General features: G+C 42.5%; 2 protein-coding genes across 4 annotated transcripts in view; both read right to left on the reverse strand.

The window, feature by feature from the left end:
• Window positions 1-2840: 2840 nt before the first annotated feature.
• LOC142001379 (fatty acid-binding protein, liver-like) lies at window positions 2841-7213 on the reverse strand. Its single transcript, XM_074976528.1, has 4 exons — window positions 7085-7213; window positions 5479-5651; window positions 4456-4545; window positions 2841-2891 (listed from the first exon to the last, which is right to left on the reverse strand). Exons 1-4 carry the CDS (start codon window positions 7149-7151, stop codon window positions 2841-2843), a joined length of 381 nt encoding a protein of 126 aa, XP_074832629.1. The 5' UTR covers window positions 7152-7213.
• Window positions 7214-12850: 5637 nt separating this feature from the next.
• Window positions 12851-21825, reverse strand: part of MYOM3 (myomesin 3) — a 66154-nt gene continuing 57179 nt past the window's right edge. For all 3 annotated transcript variants that reach the window (XM_074976436.1, XM_074976435.1, XM_074976437.1), the window contains 5 exons: window positions 20841-21004; window positions 20057-20093; window positions 17885-17907; window positions 17730-17785; window positions 12851-15272 (listed from right to left, as the gene is read on the reverse strand). In XM_074976436.1, the coding sequence (XP_074832537.1) occupies window positions 15009-15272; window positions 17730-17785; window positions 17885-17907; window positions 20057-20093; window positions 20841-21004 (544 nt within the window). In that variant the 3' untranslated portion in view covers window positions 12851-15008. The remainder of the gene's footprint in view (window positions 15273-17729; window positions 17786-17884; window positions 17908-20056; window positions 20094-20840; window positions 21005-21825) is intronic.

Here is a 21825-nt window from a genome sequence, read left to right on the forward strand (position 1 = left end):
GCACCTCAAAGCCTGTGGGGGGGGAGACTACCAGTGGGGGTTTAGAGCCCCTGCGCCCACTGTGGCTGTGGAGAAAGAGCTGTAGAAAATGGGGTCTTGCGTTTTGCTTTGGTGGTTACTGTTTTTGAGTAACTCTGAGTAATATCCTTGGCCTTTGAGGTATGCTCTTTGGGGTAGAGAGAAGAATCCTGACTGACAGAAAATTGTGAATTATAGAATAGTTGTTTCCCTTTTTAGCCCCATCGCACGCTATACTAACAATGGACATTTCAGCTGAGTACAATGTGGATTAAATATAAAATAACTATTTCTATGCACACACAAACCTTCCTTAAAAGAACATGAAACTGGTAATAGCAAGCCAGAAAAGATGATTGACGATTAAACCTACCATGTGACAGTGTAGCATAATGCAGCTGTGTAACACCAAAGCCTAGCTATTGGTCAGCCAAATTCAGCGCTCAGACATCCATGTGGAACCATTGTAAACTGGCTTGTGCAGAATTTGGCATGTAACAATGACTACATCTAGCCAGGAGTAAGTATATATCTTTTTTAAAGAAGCTTCTGGTATTGGCAGCTGGTAGAGACAAGGGTCTCAGCCAGATGGCTCATGCCCATTCTGCAGCATTCAGACTTACAAGATGTACTTACATAAATATCTCATAAAGTGTTCTGCACATGATTTTACTTGATTTTGGGAAGGGGTGGATGTATCTCTCATTGAAAGTCTTTTCCATCTGTAAATAATGACTTATTTCCAGTGTTCTGTGTAAGCTGAATACTTGGCTGGTCACCCAGGAGAGATTCAGGTGCTTCTGAGCTGATTAGCAGAGCCCCACAGCTGGCAGCATGTGTTTCTATTGGTGCTGCACAACCACACATGCCTCAGTGCACATAACAAAATTTATTCTGCACATGGATGTTAAAAAAACTACCAGGAACGTTGGTTGAGAGTTTTTTGTGGACATTAAACCTGTGTGACTTTCTGTGTTTTCTTTGAGCACCTGTGTACTTAGAAATTTAGACACTTCCTTTAAATAAAATCCTAATAAATATATGTGTGTGTCATAATATGTGCAAAACAATGTAGTATACATTTTACAAGGTTTAAAACACCACTGATTAAAATTTTGTTTTACAAAAGTGAATACTTTTTAGTGAGACTAGATCAGAAAGGAATCTGAACTTGTCAAATCTCTCATTCAATGCAGTTTACAGGTGCAGCACCTGATTGTTGAAGCATTGTGGTTTCCTGGGACTTTACAGTTAGATAACTAATTCTCTTTTGTAGTGTTTCCTTATCTATCTAGCAACAGTTACCAAGCAACTTACAAACACTAACTTTCCAAGCTCTACTGAATGGTTTCTTGCACCACAAAACTTTAAAAGAGCTTTCTTCCCAGGTTTGTTTTGGACTACATCTTGATTCAGTGCCAGGGTTCTTGTATACGTGTGCAATTCCCATTGTACTCAGATTTTAGCACTTGTTTTTTTGGAAAAACCACTAGCATAGCTATGCAGGTGTTGAAGCACAAGACTTCTCTGTGTTTAGGCAGCTAACATTCACCTTTATTGAATTCAATAAGGCAACAGATGAGCCAAACTGGACACTAGTAAAACCAGGTCCAGCAAGGCTGCTTGATGCAGCTAACTCTAGTATTTTATACCTTTACACAAAGCCCAGTGTCAGAGGCAATTAGTTAGAGAATTGTAAATCACTTCTCAAAGAGAAACCGTTATGAGCAAAGAGAAACAGGTACTAGGGAGCTGGAGCCTTGACTCCAAACAGTTCATTAACACATTCCATAGAGCTCATCCTTCCTGCTATTCCCAAACAGGCAAGGAAAGTACAGGCTCTTGTGTGCGTGCGGAAGTAAGGGATGTGAAATGGCTTCTTATACAAGATGGTTTCCACACAGGCATGAGAAATGGATAGAGACCACCAAACTCATTTCATGTGGGCCATTGCTATGCTGGTAAAACTTCGCACACATTCCTATCTCATTGAATTCAGTGAGGGGTCTCCCCCAACCCACAAGTAATTCAACTGGAAATAGAATTTGATATTCCACAAGCATTGCCTCTGAGGACAGGTGTACACTAGCCCTTAAAGTCAATCGTAGATACACAATTGCAGCTGTGGCAATTGTGTATCTGGAATTGACTTATCTACAATTGACTTAACTAGCGTTACCCACAAAGGGAGGTCCATAGGAGACCCTCACTCCTCGGTGATATTGACGAATACGGGGTGGACTGTAAAATCACCTGATAGTTCGCTTTTGTGCGTCCCCACTAGGCACATGAAATCGAAGACATACCCTGAGAGTACAGGCTTGTCTATGCAGGGAAAATTACCAACATAGCTGGTAGAATTCCCATGTGTACACTCCTAGCCCAGAGCCCCAAGATTTATTAGGCAGATATAGAGAGAGATGGTGTTGGGGTTCACTAAAACTTATCTTTTTCCTTAGTAAGAGGCAGAGATTTTTCCTAATAGCTTTCTTCTTTTCCCAGTTGTGTAATCCCTATGGCCAATCAGTGTTTCATTAGGTGCACCATCTTGTACTTTTTACACAGCCAAAACTCTTGTTGAAATCAATAGGCTTGCCTGGATCTGGAAGGGAAGTAGGCCATCAGAAGTTAGCATAAGGGATGTGTCTTCATAGTGAGGGAGAATGCATTCCTATATTAGTTTAAGTCAAGTGTGAATGCGCAAAGCCATTTATTTTCCAAAGCATTGTGACAAAATAACACATTTCACAACTGATGGCAAATGCACTTAATTCTATAATGTAACAATATCCAAAACAAAACCAGGTCTTTCTTCTTATGGTTTAAACTTTCGTGCTTTTTCTGACGAGTGTTGCTGAGCCAACAGTAATGATCTGTAACGAACACAAATATGTTACTTGTTGTTCATTTACACAGTAGGGAGACCTGAATGTAGCTAACAACTTTGAAGGACTGTAGTGTGTTTGTATTTCTGTCTCATGTTATCTGAAAATACAGTTAAGGCACCTGCATATGGATGTGCTTATTGCATTCATACTGAAACAATGGTGTTGCTGTTTGGGAGCCAGTTCTGAACACTGACAACCTAAATAGTCAAATGTTTTCTTCAAATGCAATGTTGGAATAACCTCAGTCATAGGCATGTGCCCTATACTAGAAACCCACTGCCCCAGATAAGTACTATCTGTCTCACCACAGATTTATTGTAAAGGAAGTAGACTGGGACTTTTAAAGCTGTCTAAGGAAACTGCATTCAAAATCCCTTCACAATTCTAAAAGCCTTAGCTGCAGTTCTTATAACAGTGATCACACCAATTGGAACATATCTTAAAAGTGTGGCAAGTGGAAGCTTAATTCCCTAGCACAGTGGTTCCCAACCTGAGGTCCATGGACCCCTACGGGCCCATGAAGATACAGCAGGGAATCTGTGAAAAACATAAAAAAATAAAAATAATCATAGAAAAAAATGTAAATAAATTGCAAAGTTACAATTTATTATTTTCAAATTAAATATCTTCCAATAATGTTATTAATTGCTGTCTGAAAGTCTATGTTGTGGTTTAATGAAGTGTACACAGTGGCTAGAACTGGCTTTGATGAGGGTCCACAAATGGTTTGAGGGGTGACTGGGGGTCTGCAGTAATGAAAAGGTTGGGAACCACTTCCCTAGGAGAAAGGCTGTGTGCCAGAAGGGAACAGCTTAGGTCACATTCGAAGTTCCTAGAATTTTTAAATGAAACAGGTGAAAGTATAAATTAGCATGGCTTGATTCAGATTTCATTCTCAGTTTAAGAGCATCCCAGCTACAGCACAGGAGTTTCAGTTAAAACTAAAGATACAAATGGCACAACCCTGTGGAAAATCTTGCCAAGAGCTTGCCCAGATGTGGTCAAAAGCTAGCAATGCTGAACTTGAGTGCCTAAAATCGAATGATAATAGCAATTAATTTAGCCCAAAAAATCCCAGAAAGTGATGAACAAGTGTCAGTGATTGAAATGAATAGCGTGAAACTAACCCACAGCCATAAACATCCTCCATGTTTAGAGGAGATTCATTTAAGGCAGTAAGTAACAGCAGTACTTGTTTTTTTGTGCTGGTACTTGCCAGTACTGAGTACTGGCATCTTGGCAGCCCCAGCCATGGGATTGTCTGAGGGTGAGCAGCAGGGAGCTGGCTGAGTACCAGCACCTTTTTTTTTCACAACAAAAGCCTTCAGTAAAAGTATATCACCTGCCATTACTAAATGGTGACTAATGGCATTTCTTGTTGGCTGTGATCCCCCGCACCCCCACCCCGCCTTGGGCTTATACAGGGACATATTCTTTCATAATCCCTGCTCGCAGTAGTAGCTTCTGAGCTCAACACCTGGGCTTTTCAAAGCAAAAAAATATTTCCCCATTGTGTTTACTATTGTTCCCATATTTACCAATCACTTACCTCCACCATTTCATTTCCTTTAACTTCCTGTTCATGGGAGAAGGTTTCTGATTTGCACACAAGCTTCCCATCTATCAGGTTAACTGTACACTGTGAAGACAGATTTTTTACAAACATAAATCTTTATATTAGCTTAGCAAGTACATTTTTGGTAAGCAATCTAGGCCACGACTGGGAAACTCAGTTAAAATGGGCAGTTCCATACACAGATAGTAGGGAATTTAAATGCAAATACTGTACTTATATTTCATTAATCTTATGTTAGCTTCATATTGGTAGAACTAATGAACTTCTTGTTTAGCTTTACAATGTGTAGATCATTTTCAGGAAATACAGATATTCTAGACAGGTTTTACAGTTACTGGTAATAAAGATAACTGACAGTTGAAATATGCAGAATAGGAGTGTCTTCCAAAATGTAAGACTATACAATGAATTCTGTCACATTAGATCAAACCATTGGTTCATGGAGGATGGTATTCTTCTGGCAGTAGTGCTTCAGGTGCTTCAAAGCTGGTGTTCTCAAACTTTATTTTTCTTTAAATAGTGTGGATCACACATCTTAACAGAACAACAAGAAGTCCTGTGGCACCTTATAGATTAACAGATATTTTATCCTTATTCCTAATATTTTTTCAAAATACGAGTTCTTTCAAAAACACGGTTTATTTTTGAAAGAGCCCCACCTACACTGCTTTTTTTCTTTTGGAAGAATCTCTTCCAAGAAGAGATTATGCAAATGAAGCATGAGATCTGCAAATCATCTCTTTGTTTGCATTTCCAATATCCTTCATTCGCATTCTTCTTTTGAAAGAGGAATGCAAGTGTAGACAGATTTACTGTGTAACCTGCACATCCCCACTAAAACTTTTAAGTTTTACTTAATTTCTTACTTGTCCACAGAAACAAAGATCCCATCAGAAGCAACTGAAGTTTCCTAATGGGAATAGTACAAAAAAATTCCACTTGCAAAATGACACCTAAGAGAGTGAGGGAGCAGTTATTGTTCTTCAAATACATTACCTTGATTTTTTTGCCATCCATGGTAGTGATGTCAGCCTCTTTCCCTATAGTAAATGAGTTTGTGACAGACTGCTTAGGTGTTTTTGATGTCACAACAAAGTTGTGTCCATTTTGCTGTATTTCAATGACAGGCTTAATGTCTTTGGCAGCTTTGATGAGGTCATCCGGCAATGCTACGTAAAAGTGAAGAATAGAATGTTAACGTCTCTGTTATGCAGATGGCAGAATTAGTTTTGTATGAATTATGCAAATTATTGCTTCCGTGATTGTGACAAGGTTGACACAAATCAACAATAGAAAAGAAGGTCAAAGTTAGATTACCCAGTTTGCTATGGACATACAATTCCATTAATGGGGCACTTTGTTTTGGATTCATTTTCTTTTCTTAAAATCTTTGAGATCCACTGCTAGTTCTGTCTGAGGCACAGTTTTTTTCTTAAGATTTGGAGTCTTTGCCCTACACAGTATCAGTATTTACAAGCACTCTGAGATAGTTGTACCCTCATAGTACAGTCAATTGTTTTCTTCTTTAACATATTGTATGCTTACTTTAGTCCTGGTGAAAGACTAGGCATCTTGTCTATTCTATATGGCTGTGTCTACACTTGCTCCCAACTTCGAAGGGAGCATGGTAAGTAGGGTGTCGGGAGATTACTAATGAAGTGCCGCATATGTGCCGCAGCACTTCATTAGTAATCTCCAGGCACCCTACTTACCGTGCTCTCTTTGAAGTTGGGAGCTAGTGTAGACACAGCCTAAAAGGTCTTTCTTATACCACCATAATGTCTGCGCACCTTCAGTACTTCATTAAGTGACATGGGAGCATCTTTTTCTGTCTCTCAGGGCTACAACAGTGCAAGTGTCCCAGGCTGTCTCATCAGCAGGGTCCAAGGCTGGCCTGAAAGAATCACCTCTAGGGCTGAGGGTGTATTCAGGGAACATGTTCTGAGAAGGGATTTTTCTAAAGATGCTGAGTGACACATTCAGCTCCATTGAACTTGATGGTTTTGCTGCAACTGAGAATGCACAAGGTGATGGTGTTTTTTTAATAACGTGGATACCTCTGAGAACTGGATAGAGACCACCAAACTCATTTCATGTGGGCTATCAGGCTTCCTCTCCTGAGCAGAGAACATATAGATGACCTATGCTTCACTCGGAGTACAAGGCTTTAAGTGAACTAAGTCATCAGACTTCCATTAGATAATCAGTCATTACTGCCAGAGGTTGTATGTGAACTGTTAACACTGAGAGGCAATAAATCTTGTTGCCAATCAATCCCCTACTAGTTAACCTTATAAACTAAAACAGGGCAACTGATAGCCTTCTACTGAAATACCTCTCCTTTCATGAGACCAGTTGTGTGGTTAAGGCTGAGCAGATCCAGGTTTTTTCCCTGGCTTTTCCACAGATCACTGTGCGACCTTTGGAAAAGTGTTTCACTTCACTTTGTATTTAAAATGGGGCTAGTGATGCTTACCTACCACATGGGTGGTTGGCGAAAAACACTTTTGATGTGCTCTGCTGGAAGGTTCCTTAGATGCAAAATATTGTCGTATTTCACAAACCCAGCAAGCTGTAACAAAACAAAAACCAAGACACTTACCGAGAGCTTTCAGAACCTCTTCATAGTTCTCTTGAGCATAAACCTGCCAGGTTCCATTGAATGACATTATGGCTGGTGCAGTACAACACAAGCAGTGGTGCTAGGAAAAATAATGGAACAACCTTCTACTGAGTTAGATGCTATTTATACAGAGAGAAACTGTGGCTCATCTCATGAGATGATCTGCTAATTATTAACGACATATCAATTATTAATCATCTGTTTGTTCGTAATAGAAATAACCTCTAGTTCATTGTAGTCTTGGGAAAGGCTTGCCTTGACTGCCCCGTTCCTGACTAGTTCATTGCTTCCAAAGTATAGTAAACTATAGTACAAAAGGCATTAATGCAGAATAGGAGTATTCACATGGAGAGCTAAGGTGGAAGAGCTAATCCAGGCTGTTTCCCTCTGTAGACACGCCCTTATCTTACTGAAAGCCAATTGTACTTAGGCTTCTAAATGCAAATATATTTGTATATGCATAGAATTTGTATCACTTTACATATAATGGTATATTTAAAGCCACACAGCCTATCTTGTGTGGATGCAGTTATACCAATATAAATTTGCTTATACTGGTATAGCATATTTTGTAAAGGAAGGGGAATAAGTTGTATTGGTGTAAAACATCTTTGAACAGGCATAACTGTCCACACTGGGGGTTATACTGATATAACTATGTAAATAAAAAGAACCACACCCCAAACTGACAGCTATACTGGTACATAAATTGTATAGACCAGGCCTAAGGCATTATTTATAATGATATTTAGGGTTGTAAGTCACTGAAGAACTTGAAAATTATACCCATTTTCTTTTAAAACAGTGTTTAGTGCATATACAACTTTAGAGAACTACTTGCTGGATGTGAAATTATGTTTCTTATATATTGCAACCCAGGTTGCACTTCCCAGCTCCAGCACTATCAGAAACTGACTGGTCCTGAATGAGGGAATTTGCCAGACCAGGGGAGGCCCCCAGCCTCTGGCCCCCTAGCCTGTCACCCTTCCCTGCCACCAGCTCCACTTCAGCCCTCATTGGCCTCTCTGTCTTCAGCCCTCCCCATTCCTCCAGCCTCAGCCCCCTGGTCCCTTCTGGGTTGATGCCAGCTCCAACCCCAGCTGTCAGCTCTGCGAATCCAGCTCTAGCCTCAGCTGGGCTGCTGCCTCTGGCTCTGGCCTAGTGGGTGCCAGCCTGACAGGCATTGGCTCCCAGGACACAAGCCCCACTGAGCTCGCCTGCTGGCGCCACTGTCCCTGGGCTCCTGTCTGGCAGGGATCACAGCCACTGACCTCCTCCTCCTAGCCTCCCAGCCCGGGGCTCTCTGTGGGACTCTCTGACCCAGTAATATCCGTGGTCCTACTGTGACCCATTAGGACCACAGATGTTGCTGGCCCAGAGAATCTTTGTTTTGGGAAGTGCAACATGTAAATCCCTGGCTAGAGAAGAGCTTCATGACTTACTATGTTGCACATGGGCACTTGGAACTTCACAGAACCAGTGAAGATAGAACCCAGCTAATTGTCTTCCAGAAAGAACTGATCCCTACCAAACAAGGAAAAAAAGAATCTCTCTCAGCCTTTATCAGTACAGGCCCTACGACCTACAGCTGATCAGTTCCAATTCCATCCAGCAGATATCATATTCAATGATGATCCCATACTTACAAATTTAAAGCGGAAATGAAACCATGAAATTGTTGCCCAGGGATTGAAGTGAAAAAACAAATGGGAGTACTTAATTCTTGATAGTTACTCACTACATTCATAACCCCAGATTTCTTCACTCATGAAATTCACAGGCTAATACCCATCCCTCTCTGATCAAGCCTGACTGCTGGCTTTGGATGACATTATATAATAACGTACGTGCTTTGCAATGAAATTGCTTAACTCAAATACTGTCGGTGTCCTGGGGGTGACCGACCTATCTAAATCAACATTTTCTAGTACTGTGGACTAGGCAGTAATTTTTAGCTAAGTGAGAAAAATTTTCACATGAATTTAATTTACTTTCTTGTCCAGTTGAAATTTTTAGAGACCACACTAGATTGGGATCAGAGATTCATATATACCCCAAATGTTAGGACAGTTCAGGTCCATATCTAATTCATCACAGTTTTAGCCAGTGAGCATGCCATGGGATTAAGAGATCTCAGTTTTAGTCCTGGCTATTACACCACAGTTGGTTTTAAGAGCATGCTGCCCTAAACCATATTGCCTTTATGCATTTGGATGTTTTAAAACAGATCCAATTTATAACATTAAAGAGTTAATATGTTTGTTGATCAGGAATTTTAAAACATTTTTAAAGGATTTGCTGTAGCCAAGCAAACCACTGATCCAACAGCCTGGTGTCCCATCCACAGCAATAGCTAATACTTGCTGCTTCACAGGAAGGCGAAACATACAAACTGCATATTGCCAACGATGTTATGCTACTCATCAGGGTGGAAAATTCCTTCCAGATACCTGCAGGCAGCTGTTCTGTTTGCAACTGAAAAGATTCAATTTCTGTGGGGGGGTCTCATGCAGAAAACACTAGACTCTGACTTTGGGGAAGTTCTCTGATTTTGTTAAATCTTTCGTAGTCATTTGTCCTCATTGTCCTCCAAAGGCCAGCCCTTGGGAAGCTAAACATTAAACTAGCAAGCACAGCCATGATAAGCATCTTTTGCACTCATAAGTGGGCTTTGTCAAGGGATCGCATTTTGTGTGTTTGCACGTCTATCTATCTGACAGAATTCACATCTACACCAGTCCATAGGTAGATTATGGGGTTACAGTACGGTATCTCTGCAGCTGCTACTCTTGATAGAGGTGGCAACACAGGCTGTTTCCCCTATGTAAATTTTTAATTTTGCAGCCAGGGACTGCTATTTTAAAGACATACAAAATAATTTAACCTAAACAAACAAACATCAGAAATTGACAGATTAATTTAAAATTTCTCCCTTTGACTCCCCAAATTGACTCCCCTGCAATCAGCTCTGTGCAGATGCACAGCTCTGCCTATGACGATCTCATTGCAGGATCAGAGCCTGGTAACAAGCCTGTGCAAACATAATAGCACCAACTACACACTTGGGTAAAACTGAACATGTAGGCTACGTCTACACGTGCACCCAACTTCGAAATAGCTTATTTCGATGTTGCGACATCGAAATAGACTATTTCGATGAATAACGTCTACACGTCCTCCAGGGCTGGCAACGTCGATGTTCAACTTCGACGTTGCTCAGCCCAACATCGAAATAGGCACAGCGAGGGAACGTCTACACGCCAAAGTAGCACACATCGAAATAAGGGAGCCAGGCACAGCTGCAGACAGGGTCACGGGGCGGACTCAACAGCAAGTCGCTCCCTTAAAGGGCCCCTCCCAGACACACTTTCATTAAACAGTGCAAGATACACAGAGCCAACAACTAGTTGCAGACCCTGTATATGCAGCACGGACCCCCAGCTGCAGCAGCAGCAGCCAGAAGCCCTGGGCTAAGGGCTGCTGCCCACGGTGACCACAGAGCCCCGCAAGGGCTGGAGAGAGAGTATCTCTCAACCCCCCAGCTGATGGCCGCCATGGAGGACCCCGCTATTTCGATGTTGCGGGACGCGGATCGTCTACACGTCCCTACTTCGATGTTGAACGTCGAAGTAGGGCGCTATTCCCATCCCCTCATGGGGTTAGCGACTTCGACGTCTCGCCGCCTAACGTCGATTTCAACTTCGAAATAGCGCCCAACACGTGTAGACGTGACGGGCGCTATTTCGAAGTTACTGCCGCTACTTCGAAGTAGCGTGCACGTGTAGACGCAGCTTTAGTGTGATAGAATAGTCAAGAATGATGGATTACCACACCGATCAAATCCAGCAGCAACCTTCAATTTGCATGTTTATTAGTGGAGGTATGAATTTAAAAGGTCCTTTTTTGTGAGCTGTACTTATTTGACATCTTTGTGTCAGAGATACTAAGGCATATTAGTCCTGACGTTCCTAATAATCTGACTATGTAAATATGCACAGTGTGTAAACCAATGGCGTCCATGTAATCTGAACAAGAACAGATCTTTAGGACTGTATTTTGTGCACCTAAGTTTTTTTTAGCACTTGCTTTATGTAATACTGCCAACACAAGGAAATACAAGAAAAAAATCCTCCCATTTGACACTGAACCCACACCCACTCCAGACCAAACTCTGAATATCAAAAGCCCTACATAATCTTCTAAGGTAAGAAGATCTGTTCCCAAATATTATGTCATGTTAGCTGTAGGGTGAAAATCCCAAATTCCTGATGCATATTATGGTTCTTGTCAAGACCTCTCATTTTATGCCCAAATTTCAGTCTAGTATAAGACCTAACTCACTCATAACATGTATCATGGTTTACAAATACCAGCTAGTGTGAGAAGGAACTTACAAGGAAGGCCATAGCTGTCTCATAGTATGGAGAAAGAGATGATAACCACAGCAACTGTGTTTCAAGGCCAACTGCAGAGACTGTGAGACAAGCCTGAGCTGCCAAGGATGAGATCCCTCCTCCCTTTCAGTATTCTCTACAAGACTTTTCCCCTGTTCACTAACCCAGGGCCCCAGATACAAGAACAATGTGTTACAAATAAATGATGTTTGTTATGTACTCTCATTGGCTGTGTGTACACTACCTCCCTACTTTGAAGGGAGCACTTCGTTAAGCAAATTCCACCCCCCGCAGCAACTCCAAAGTGTTAAAGTGCTGGCTCGCGTATAGCCGCGGCTCACCCGCCGGTACTTCGAAGTGCCTGGAGTACCGCGAAATCCCTTTACTCCTCAAAATTTATACATTATATATTATAAATTGCAACCTCAAAATTTTGAGGAGTAAAGGGATTTCGCGGTACTCCAGGCACTTCAAAGTACCGGCGGGTGAGCCGCGGCTACACGTGAGCCAGCACTTCAAAGTTTAACACTTCGGAGTTGCCGCGGGGAGGAATTTGCTTAATGAAGCGCTGCGTATGCACCGCAGCACTTCATTAATAAACTCCCAACACCCTACTTACCATCCTCCCTTTGAAGCAGGGAGGTAGTGTAGACACAGCCATTGTTTTATTTTAACTCCTTCAGATATGGACCTGTGGATCATACCCAATTGAAAAAAGGCATCATTACTCCCATGGATACATAAGCAGGACTAGAATCAATGTATATGTTGTTTAAACAGATGACTAAAGAAAAAAACACTCATGTATTGTCTAAAATGTTGCATGTAAATTATAAGCGGAGTCATTGTGTAACCTTCCAGATTATTGGCTTATTGTGCTCATCATGTCTTATTGCCACCACCCATCCAGGACCTTGGGACTTCTCACTCCATCATGTCTCACCACCCATTGATATCCTATATAATCACTTGTAACCTATTGCTTGACAGTGCCTCACTGAGCCTAGCCTGACAGGCAAGGTGGCACTCTGCCAGCACTGTGTGTAATAAACCCGCCTGCTTGATTCTACATGGTGTCCAGACTTTGTTCCTAGGCTGTTGTTGCTATTTATCATGGTTTATCATCATATTTATGATCTAGGTACCTACCAAGATGACAGGCCCATTGTACCTAATGCTGTACAAATACCCTGTAGAAGACATGTTCTGTTTAAACTAATCTAATAAGCCACACAATGAAGTTCCTTCTGATTCAGAGAAGTTACGATTTCTTGCTTGCATTCTGCAAATCTGTTTCCAAACAATCTTTTCCAGGGCTACTTTCAGCATGACTCACTCCTGTGTGGGCAAGTTTTGCATTTTTTATTTAGTACACACCTTTTAAACATGGCATAGAATACAGGATCAACTACAATGACAGGCAAACATCATTCTTGATCCATCGTAACAGACAAAACAGTGGCATGGAAATCACTTCTGAACGTGTGGGTCATTTAGAAACAGTACCTGTCAAACATTTTAAAAGTGAACTTTTCCCTTTGTACCTTGATTTTTTTAAAACAGCATTCAATTTTGTGTTATAAGGGTTATTTCATTCCTCTAGATTTTTATTGCCCGCCTCTATAAAAAAATTAACTGTGTTCTCAGATAAAAGTCAGCTGTGCTATGGATTCTTTGGGTTAGTATGTCAAAAAGGCCAATGTGGACGTGACAACATTCATCAGTTAATTTGTATGGTGAGCTGAATTTGAAACGTGAAGGAAGGTGCAAGTCCTGTGCACATATGGATTCATTCCTCTTTGCATGGAAGTTAAGTTTCAGTTTGAAGGCTGGTATGAGATAATATTCAGAAAGATTTAGCAGTTGTCTAGACGTCACATTGTTGACAAGAGGTAATTCATTTCACATCCTCCAATCTCAGTCACTGATTCGTAGGAAGAGACAATTATACCATGAGGAATAAAGTGTTTTCTTATCTCTCATAAAGGAATATGCTAAAACACATGAACTAATGTTGCTGTGGCATTCACTGTCATTTATCAGGGTGACAAGTATAAAAAAATTCACTGTGATACTTTTTCTTTGCCTACTGAAAAAAGATCCCAAGTCAGCCTCCTCACCCACAGCAGACCTTTAACATAGCAGGGAAGCATAAATTGCCACCTGCATCACCCTAGGTCACACTGCATGTTCTTTTTCAAAGAAGGAGATGGTGCAGCTTTTTGGCAAAGCTGGGGTAAATCCTCCTCTGTGACACCTCTGCCAGTGGAAAAGGTTGAGCAGTTGCATTAAATAGCTCAGTTTTCTGTTCTCCTGACTGTGGCCCCCCTCCAGTAGGTGCTGCTCAGTTGTGAAAACATAGTAAGCGAAGACCACCACCATAAGCTCTTCTCTGGAAATATTCCAACCACTGGAATTCTGTTCCAAGGTTACACTGCTCTGGGCTGCATCTGGCCTAGTAACTGGTCAAAACAGTTATGATCACTTAAACATGTTCAGATATAGCATCATATGATAGTTTACAATACCTTACAGCAGCAGGGCTCACAGCCACCACGGGCCCCCGAGAAAAGAGGGATGGGGATCTGGCTCTGTGCCCCTACAAGGCGCAGGGCTGAGGGAAGTTGTCCTTAGGCTCCTCACAAGCTGCACAGAGCAGTGCTACCTGCACTTCAAAGGGAACCAGACCACCAGCCGCTGCCACTGCTGAAGTGGCAGTAACGATGGCAGCCAGAGGTCTGGGGCTGCCTTGAAAGCCTGGGCCCCAGGGTAGTTGCCCCTTCCTCTCCCCCACATTGGCAGGTCAGCCTTACAGTGAAATAACTGGAGTTTAAATATGTTTAAAATCCCACTATTAGGCAGCACACATGCTCCTTTGCAAAGCCAACAGAGGCTCAAATACTGCCTTGCCTCCTCCACATGGCGTAGCCTTGGAAACAAGTGCATCAGGGCCCTGTTTCATTGAGGTATTAAGGAACATGCTTAATTTTCAGTACACCAGGAGTCCCACTGACCTCCAGTTACACATATGCTCAAGTACTGGGCTGAACTGGGCCCGAGCAGGGCTCTGTTTTAACACCACCACACATCAATATTTTCATGCTCCAAGAGATTCAATAACAAACAGGGACTTAGTACAAAAAGATAAATTCTTGTCCTTATGAACCCCTACTGTATCCAATGCCAAGTGCTGTCAGCTAAAAAGTGGTTCACTTTATGGAAGATTTTTTTGTGTAATTCTGCAGGGTTGGAGTGAATTGTCAAGGTATTTGTGAGATTTCCGAGGATACTTTTAAGGGGCATGTATTGTCATTTCTTATACTTTAAATCACTGAGAAAACTTCTTGTATGTAAATAATAAAAATGGAAACACTAGTCAACATTTTAGGGCTGGGATGGTGAAACGAACCCAAATGCCTAAATCTCTTTGAAATTAAATGGGAGTTTGGTGCTTGATTCCTTTAGGCCTCTTTAGAAACCCCAGCCCAGGGGGCTGAGGGTGTTGGAAGTCATTTTTCCTGGAGCTCGATCGGTTCCTCTCCATGCTTGTACACGCTGATAGTCACCTGCCCTGTTTCACAGCCGTATTTGTTCTTCACAAAGATGCTGTATTTGCCTGTGTCATCGCTGCAGACCTTCTCAATGGTGATGGTGACAACCACCCCCTTCACTTCCATTTTGTACCGATCTTTAAAAACTACTACCTTCTCATTCTTGAACCAAGTGATTTCTGGGTAAGGATCACCAGATATGCTGCATGTCAAACACAGGGTCTGTTTTTAAAATAGAGTAAATAGAGTGTTACAGTGGCAATTCTCTAATGATATGAAGGAATAACTGAGCATAGAAGGAGATGGAAAATGGATCTCCAAAATCCCACAAGAGTTTAATTGCTCCAAAAACTCATGAATTCTTATCGGTTCAGACTATCAGGCAAGCTACTTAGTCATGTTTCTATCACAGTTTCCTCATCTATAAAATGGGAATCATGGTGCTTATACAGTGGGGAACTCAAGAGAATTAAATGCTTTGAAGGTGGAAAGCACCATGTAACTGCTATGGATTATTATTGTTGCAGTATTGTTGGCCCCAGGATCTGGGATTATCATCTCTTGTGTGTTTTATGATTAGTTATTTGTATTACTGTAGCATCTAAGAGACCTACTCATTGATCAGAATCCTAGTGTGGTAAAAATACAGAACAAAGACGGACTCTGCCCCAACCAGCTTTAGGCATAAGACAAAAGACAACAACAGGTAGATTTAGACTTGGTCTACACTAGGCAGGTAAGTTGATTACAGATACACAATTCTAGCTACAGCAATTGCTAGCTAGAATCGACTTATCTGCAATCGACTTACCTTTTTGTCTACACCAAGGGAGGTCCACAGGGGAAACTCTCCTGTCAACTTCCCTTATTCCTCACTAGTACAGGGGTCAGCTGCCAAACCCAGATCACTTGATTTTGCATGTCCCTACCACACACGCAAAACTGAACTCTGGAAGATGGACCCAGTCAGGGCCGATCTTCCCCAGAGTGTAGACACGCCCAAAGACAGGGAGAAGAGAGGAAGCCATGAGGGGATATTAATCAGTGTGAGCATGAATGGTCTCAGCATATAAGCCTACTGATCCCTGATTCTGATCCCAGAAATTTTTAAAATCTAAGACAGACATTGTATTTTGCTTAGTATCTAGGACAACATGATCATACAGTACCATTTTCCTAGCTAGGAAACGGACAGCTGCATTTTTGAAGCACGCAAATGTGAGACCACTTAGGAGGCTGAATTCAAGCAGCTGAAATCATTGCCACTCTGTTTGGGAGCAGGAGTCCTGTAAGTAGGTTAGCCTGTTTTCAAAGCATTAAGGATCATTAACGTGACCATAAATTCAAGGCTGATCTAGTTTCTAGCCTACAAAGGAGTTATTCATTATGACATAGTAGGCTCTAGCGAATTTCAGAAGTATATCAGAGATGGCAGCACTTGGTTATGTAGGGGGAGGACAGGATTCATATTATTAGTAAACCAATCTACTAAAGCAAAACCTAAGTACTTCATATGAGGTTAACATTACCATAATAGGGTCCTGGCTATTAAGCTGAGCCGGTTTATCATCTTTTGGACACCAGAATAATGTGAATCGAAAGCATGACTGCCCCACATTTTTATTTATTTAGGGCATGCCAATGGTATGTGCGCAACTGTACAAACATACCAGCGGGGTGCAGTTCCCATAGGGGTGCAGGATTTCCTGCAGGGAAGCATCTTTGTTTAGAAGGCACAGCATCACAAGTAGAATTACATTCTCCGATTTGCAGCTTCCAACAAAGGGCAGTTACTGTTCATTGCTATTCTGTGAAACTTCCCTGGCCCAGTGGTGTTTACAACGAGAACAGATGGCTTACGTTAAAAGCCTTAAAAACCTGGGCTAAACCTGTCAAAACAGGACTGAGGCATTTTACGGGACCTCAGAAGCTGCTAGGAATTGTGGTGGGGCCAGGTGCAATTTAGACATTATGGGCTTCTTTCTTTGGTCACTTTCTAAGGGTAAATCAGGAATAACTCCATTGAAATCAGTGGGCCTGATTCTCATTTGTGTTAAGACCTATGGGTGTAAAAGGACTTAAAGTGGGCATACATTACATCTAAAATTGTTTTAAAGCCTCTTTACTGAGTCACAATACCGTTAAAGTTAAAGGAGACTCTGGCCCAATAGACTATATAACCATGCCAGCCCCAGCCCCTCTCCTGGCCAGCACGGGGCCAAGCCCAACTTCCTGAAAAAACCCCCACTGAACTGTGCCTGGTCCAGCCCCTCCCCCAGCCAGTACGCGGCCTGGCTCAAACTTTGGATGTGTATTACAACAAGTTTCTGTCTACAAGTTTCTTCCAGCCCAACTTCTGCTTGCAAGCAGAGCTGCAAGGGTCCTGGAGTTAAAAGTATCCTTACACTTCACATGTGCACAAAAAATGGAACTTTGAGTTCTAGCTAGACTTGTGTGTCTGGAAGGACAACTCACCCGCAGATTGCTCAGTGATGTTAGCAGTGGGTCTCACACCAGGTCTTTCACAACTGCAATGGCTCAGAAATGCCCTGGAACTACAACCGTGACCACCCTTTACATGGGGACACAAGGTAGAAGAGGGCTGCTTGTGTTCTCCCTATCGCTCATTCTTGCGCATCTGTGCGACCCTACCCACGAAGGCTATACAGTTAATATTACCTTATCCTCCATGATGGTGGCCACATCTGGCAGACCTTGAACAACTCTGGCACGATCTGGGAAGGAACAATTGGACCATTCAGTTTTACAAGCCAGCATGGCCCTTTGATTTGTACGACAGAACCGAAGTGAATGTGCAACATTCATTTACTTACTCTTTTCTGCTATCACCGCTTCTCTGAAAATGAGAAAAAGATAATTAAAGAGAAATGTAGGTTTTTTATTTCTTAAATATACACCCTGAATGTTTTTAACAGGAAACTGTTCTCTAATTTCTAAAGGGAACTGCACATCCAAAGTGAAAGCAAAGATGTGCAGTCAGGTGACATATTGGAAGAGAGGAAATGTCTGAAAATTCCAGGGATTCTGTTTCATCTGAGGGGATCACCAAGAGGGTTTGGGCCAGTTTTAGGAAATAGACATGCAGTTAACCTTTTTTTTTTTTTTATTCCTGATAAACCTCATAGGAACCAGGAAATAATGCATCTCCAGAAAAGTTTGCTTAAGGCTCTCAAGTGCTCCACCCATGACGGATCAGATTCCTTCCGATTCATTGACTGCTGTCAGAAAAGGCTGGTGTTGGGAGTTTCAGGTTCACATCTACGAAATCTTCTTAAAAAGTAAACCGAGTATTGAAAACTATCCCAGAGTGACCCTCCTGAAAGTTGAAGCCCTCTACATATCTACAGGAGAGGTACCACACAGGGACCAGGAAACGCAGTCTTCCTCATGGGATCCCATCACCATGCCTCAAACCTGAGCAGAAAGGGTCAGTCCTACCTGGGAGAGGGAACTCCATTCCCATGCCTCTCAGACTTAGGATTGGCCGTGATCCTCCCATGACTTTTCTGCTGACATTGATGTAGTATGTTGCAGGGGCATCCCCAGAAATTTGTCCCAAGGTTCACACTGTGGGGCCTGCCCAGGTGTAGTGTCCCCCCCAGTCCCTGAGAGGGGACACAGCCTGCTGGAAGCGGTGCCAGGCTGGGCAGGCCCCTCAGGGGAGCCGTGATTCAGGAGATGGCCCCATGGTAATGTTGAGGAGAAGCAGCAGTGCGTGACTCATTCCCTACTTAGGTTCTGCAGGCCCCACTGTTGTGATGGAGTTGTGTGGGGCCAGACCTGAGCAGTGCTGCAAGCCCATGTTGCAACACCACTCACTTGTGGCTCTACCATTCCCTCCTCATGACAGAAAGCTGGTGGGACTAATCTGTAGCGAGCAGTGAACAGCTAGTTCTACTCCTCTCTGCACTTTTGATATAGAAGGTGTGTAACAGGCATACGGCTGTGGGCGCCACTACCCTACTGGGAGCAGGGCCCTGCCTCTTGCTCACAGGTTTGCTTTTTTTTTTTTTTTTAAAAAACACATTTAACCTGAGGCTTAACAGAGATCTCAATTATCTTACACATTACAAGGGCAATTTCCACACCTTTGATACTCGCAGGAATGGCACCCATCCCACCCAATTTATTTCTCCCACTGGGCCTATTAATGACAAGTGACTCCCCACCTCGCCTTTTTCCCCCTTCTCCTTCCTCCCAGCCCCCACTGTATGAACCCTGGATTCTTATTCTCTTATTCTCTGCTCCAAATCTAAGGAAGTGGGTTTTATCCACAAAAGCTCTTCACCTAATCAATACATTTGTTAGTCTTTAAGGTGCTGCAGAACTCCTTGTTTCTTGTGAAGCTTCACTTTGCTTACCCATCATCACCTCAACCTCAGGTCTCATACCAGGCCTGTGATACATGGGTTTATGCCTCACACCCTCATCTGCCTACACTGTGCATTTTGTTACAGGGGCCCCAGTGCATCTGGGGCTAGATTGCATCTACCAACTCTAAGTGGCTCTGCATACACAAAAGGGTCTCTGTGTATGGATCTGATTTATAGGACTGAGGGCCTGCTTGGCAAACAGAATACAAACTGCTGTTTTCTGTTTATTGGATAACATCTCACACATTTACATATGCTGGTTAAAGTAAAGGGTATTGTCTAAAAGAATATGGCTTTTCTATCCCTTGGCACTAATTTCTTTCCCATTAAATAACTTGCCCTGTCTTCCAAGGCTATGGCTTGTTTATACCCTTGTTTAATCTCCCTGAAAATATAAACTTTGAATAATTTCCTGCATTTAGCGATTTTCACATCACCCACACCCCTAGTAAAGAGAAATCTGTGATGACTGGCTCTCCAGGGTGGGGGTTTGTAACGTGGAGGTTAATCAGAGATGCAGAGCCCCCTTGGTTAACTAAAATAAACATATCAGCTTTCAGCCTAGAAGCCTGGTTCACGTTCAAACGTAAAAGCATTTGAGAAGAAACTCACTTTAGCTTTAGGTGTTCTGCCATTGCTTCTTCGAACGCTGCAAGAAATCAGAGATTTTTAAGAAGACAGTGCAGTTTGTGATTGAATAGATTTACTTGAACGTGTGTGATAATAGGGTTATGTAGAGACATACAACATAGAACAGTATTTATAGCTGCCTCAAAGAGCTATGCAGTCTAAGCATAGTCTGCTAAAAGACCAAGGCCCTGAGGCACCCTTGCCATAGAGAATCCTCAAGGAGGGGAAAGATAATCTGAACAATTCTGAGAGGTCCCTGTTGCCGAGTGAGAGTCACACTCTTTTCTCCTTGAGTCTGTGGCAGGAAAGGGAAGGTTGAGAGGAAATCAGTTTTGGGTCGTCTCAGAACAGCCAACCCTCTGCCCTACTCTGTGAACTACCCCTCCCATGGTGTCAATGATCCCTAAGGGTCGGAGTCTTTCTGCTGTTAACTAGTCTGCCCAGGGGGCACATCAAAGTTCCCTGTAAGCTGTGCATTTGTGCAGACAGTCAAGGGAGAGTCAAATGCTGCCCAGCTGATGAACAGAGGGCCCACAGCTGCACTTTGTTTCTACCGGTGGTGCACGTTCACACAACCCTCGGTGCACATAAAATTTATTCCACATTGATGGGAAATATTAGAGGGACCACTGCTGCACGCCACTCTTCTTTGTGCATTTCCTGCCATGGCACTTCCCATGGTGTGTGGGAGGAGGGGGGAGAGAAATCTCTGAAAGTAATGGGTTTTGAACTCTTCCGAAGACAGAAATGTTGCGCTCCACCTCACCTTTCCCAGATAAGTCAGTTGATAGTTTGTGAGACTCTTTCCCATCATATATTTCCAGGGTATATTTTCCCTTATCTGAGTCAGTGGGGTTCAGTATGTGCAGCCAGATCTGGTCCATTGTGGTCCCGCTTTTCAACCTTTCGCCACTTTCTAGTCGCTTCTCCCTAAGGAAACAAATTCTGTCATCATCATGTGAACAACTTTGCAGTAAAATTGCACAAGTTTTGAGATTAAACTGACTTTTTAGGATCTATGGGTTAGAACAAACGATTGGGAGCTCTGACTCCTGGATCCTGAAGGTCACAGACTTACTGTGCACAAGTTTCTTAGGGCAGATTCGTAAAAGGTATTTAAGTGCCTAAACATGCAGAAAGGCACCTACAGGTTGCACCTCTTGTCTACCACCCTCAGGACCTGACTGGTGCTGGACAAGGAAATTTGCCAGACCACAGATCAATATTTTCCTCGCACATTACTAACATTTCCACTGCTTACTGGGCTCTTAGAAGACATTTTGGGGTAAATTAGACCTAAATGACAGCACAGAACACTGAGAGTCAGGACTGGTGGCTGTAAACGGACTTTATGGGACCATGAGAAACTTGGCCACACCCATGATAAGCGGTCACCCAGCTAACAAAAATCATGTTGGATTAGGGGTGTTGCTGGACGACAGAATTCCGGATTAGAGTGTTCAACCTGGAGTGAGATTTTCAAAAGCCCCTGATTGCTTAAGTGCAATACTTCTGAAAATTTGGCCCTTCATCTCTAAATTTTTCCTGTGTGGAAAATGGGTTTAATAACATAGCACTCTCCTAATAAATTTCACCTCACGACAGCCCCATAAACTAAAGTTGGGAAAGAACTTTGATATGCTCAGATAAAACAATGTAGAAATGTGAAGCAGGAGCTGCATTTGTTCTTTACAGCAGAGTGAGGCTGTTGATCAGAACAATATAAAGCAGTACAGACAAAGTACTTTACA

This window comes from Carettochelys insculpta, chromosome 24 (genome assembly GCF_033958435.1).
Source record: "Carettochelys insculpta isolate YL-2023 chromosome 24, ASM3395843v1, whole genome shotgun sequence".
In the NCBI taxonomy this organism is placed as follows: Eukaryota; Metazoa; Chordata; order Testudines; family Carettochelyidae; genus Carettochelys; species Carettochelys insculpta.